The sequence below is a fragment of the Poecilia reticulata genome, linkage group LG2, assembly GCF_000633615.1.
Source record: "Poecilia reticulata strain Guanapo linkage group LG2, Guppy_female_1.0+MT, whole genome shotgun sequence".
NCBI classification, from domain to species: domain Eukaryota; kingdom Metazoa; phylum Chordata; class Actinopteri; order Cyprinodontiformes; family Poeciliidae; genus Poecilia; species Poecilia reticulata.
Window position 1 is genome coordinate 15,039,134 of NC_024332.1, and position 2,579 is coordinate 15,041,712.

The 2,579-nt window shown below is 38.1% G+C and overlaps 1 protein-coding gene across 1 annotated transcript in view; it reads left to right on the forward strand.

Moving 5' to 3' along the window:
• The first annotated feature begins 27 nt into the window (after positions 1 to 27).
• Positions 28 to 2,579, forward strand: part of LOC103478784 (CD209 antigen-like protein E) — an 8,138-nt gene continuing 5,586 nt past the window's right edge. The window contains exons 1-3 of the mRNA XM_008432838.1: positions 28 to 110; positions 1,508 to 1,684; positions 1,879 to 2,021. Coding sequence (XP_008431060.1) covers positions 1,600 to 1,684; positions 1,879 to 2,021 — 228 coding nt within the window. The 5' untranslated portion in view covers positions 28 to 110; positions 1,508 to 1,599. The remainder of the gene's footprint in view (positions 111 to 1,507; positions 1,685 to 1,878; positions 2,022 to 2,579) is intronic.

The window sequence follows — 2,579 nt, forward strand, 5'->3', positions numbered from 1 at the left end:
TTGTCTTTAAGGTTCTAGCAGCTCTAAGAAGAGGCTCTATGTGGTTATTATCTCTTTGGGGATCCTGAGTGTTGGCCTCCTTACTGGACTCATCAGCCTTGGTTTCCACAGTGAGTTTTGTTGTCATACATTTATCTCTCATCGCTCTGCTTTATTTCTTAAGGCACAAACCATGGCTTGAAATAAGCTTATTTAAAGAAGGAATAATTTTATAAATGAATACCATCACAACACAATAGCTTATAAAAGTATTCATGTCCCTTGAACTTTTCCATAGTTTATATTACATCCACAAACATATATTTCATTGGAATCTTATGTGAAAAATCAACACAATATGGTATTATCATTATGAAAGAAAATTATTTATGATTCCAAACATTTTTAACAGACAAATACTGAAAAGTGTGGCATGCAAAATTAGTCAGCTCCACTGGGAGCTTTGTGGAATCGCCTTTTGATGCAAGTCTTTTAGGATTTGTCTCTATCAGCTTTGGTATATTCAGAGTGATGTTCAGTGTTGGTTCTCCACCACACATTGTTTAGCATTTTGGCTAAAAAGTTAAATTTCGGTCTCATGTGACCAAAGCACCAACATGCATTTGCTGTGCCAAAACGTGACTTCTGGCAGACTGGACTTACGGTTTTCTTTTAACAGTGGTTTTCTTTTTGCCACTCTTCCATAAGGAYCACATATGTACAGTGATGACTAGTAGCTGTCCTGTGGACAGATTCCCCAACCTGAGTTGTGGATCTCTGTATTTCACCAGAGTCACCATGGACCTGTTGGCTGCATCTCTGATCAGAGCTCTGCTTGTTCGGCCTGTAAGTTTAGGTGGACGTCCTTGTCTTGGTCGGGTTACAGTTCTTCTGTACTCTCTCCATTTCCAGATTGAACAGTGCTCTGCTCAAAGCTTGGGAAATCTTTTTATAGCCTAAACCTGCTTTAAACTTCTCCACAACTTTCTCCCTGACCTGTCCTGTGTGTTCCTTGGACTTCATGATGCCGTTTGCTCCCCAATATTCTCTTGACCTCTGAGGCGTCACAGAGCAGCTGGATTCGTACTGAGATCAGATCAGATACATGGACTCTAGTGGTTAGCAGTCATCAGGCAACTTCTGAAGGCAATTAGTTGCACTCACAGAAAAAGGGGGTTGAATACTTTTGCAAGTTGCACTTTTTAATTATTTGTTAATGTTTTGAGTCATATATAATGTTCTACTTCACTTGTAAACCACTTGTGTCGTAATGTGGCAAAATATGGAAACATTCAAAAGGTATGAACTTTTGAAAGTATTGGAATTATATAAATTTTAGCAGATTGTTTCATTTTTTTGTGACAAATCCTTGGAAAATAATTGCCTTTCCTATAAATCAGGAAAAAAAGTCATAATCCAGAGTGGTATAAGTCTTAGACTGATTTTAATTTTTTATTTTTAAACATTTTATCAGGCTTAAACAAACACGTTTCGCATTTCTGATATATTTTACGTTAAATGATTTCAGCTCATGCATTATCCAGCTCGGCAGCAGGTCTCTGTGATACGAAAGACAATCTGACTGATCGTCTCCAGGCCAGCAATGACCAACTTTCTGTCATGACTAAAGAAAGAGACCAGTTGAATGCAAACCTCTTGGAAATGTCTAATGAAGTGACCAGGCTTCAGAGTTTGTTGAAGAAAAGTAAGTCCTCATGCGTTTGTAAAAACCGCTTATTTACAGACTTAAAATCCAATGCAGGCTTTGGTTTAAGTTGGTTGAAATTATCTACTTATAGTTCATATTTTAATGACTAGTGAAATGAGAGAAGCAAAATTACATTGTAAAATCTAACTGATTTTGAAAACATTTTCTTCAAACAAATTTATTTTTTTTAGAGAGAACCTGTCCTGCAGACTGGAGCATGTTCAGCGGTTCTTGTTATCTCCTCTCTACAAAGTCTGGCACTTGGGATGAAGGCAGAAAGGACTGCAAGGACAAAGGGGGAGATTTGGTGGTGATAGACGACGATGAAGAACAGGTGATGTGATCTTTCAGTGTGAGATTATTCATTTATATTCTCAAATGAGATTACTTTCCTATGTTTTTAATACCTTTAATAAAAGGATTTTGCTACAAAATATTTCCATAATGCTTCTAACATATGAATCAGGGCCGTGCRGAGACCACTAAAGGGGCAGGTGCTCAAATAAAAAAGGGCCAGATCTAACCACCTTCTAGGACAGAATACTAACAGCATCTCAGCTTTCAAAGTTTAATAAACAATGATAAATTACAAAAATGTGACATATACAATCAAAGCTAAGGAAAACCTCTATATAGAGCACATGTGTCAAACTCAAGGCCCGCGGGCCCGCCATGTCATTTTATGTGCCCCCCCCCCAGCGTTTTATAGGCCCATGATTGACTTAAAATAGGTTTTCAGCACGAATTGCCTACAAACTACATCTCCCATAATGCATTCCGATTGTTACCAGCCAACATTATGGCTTCTCGCCACTAGAGAGCAGCAGAGTCACCTCAAGCTGCTTATTGATTTTCCCAGCGAATAAAACTGAGACATCGACAAGCTAACATC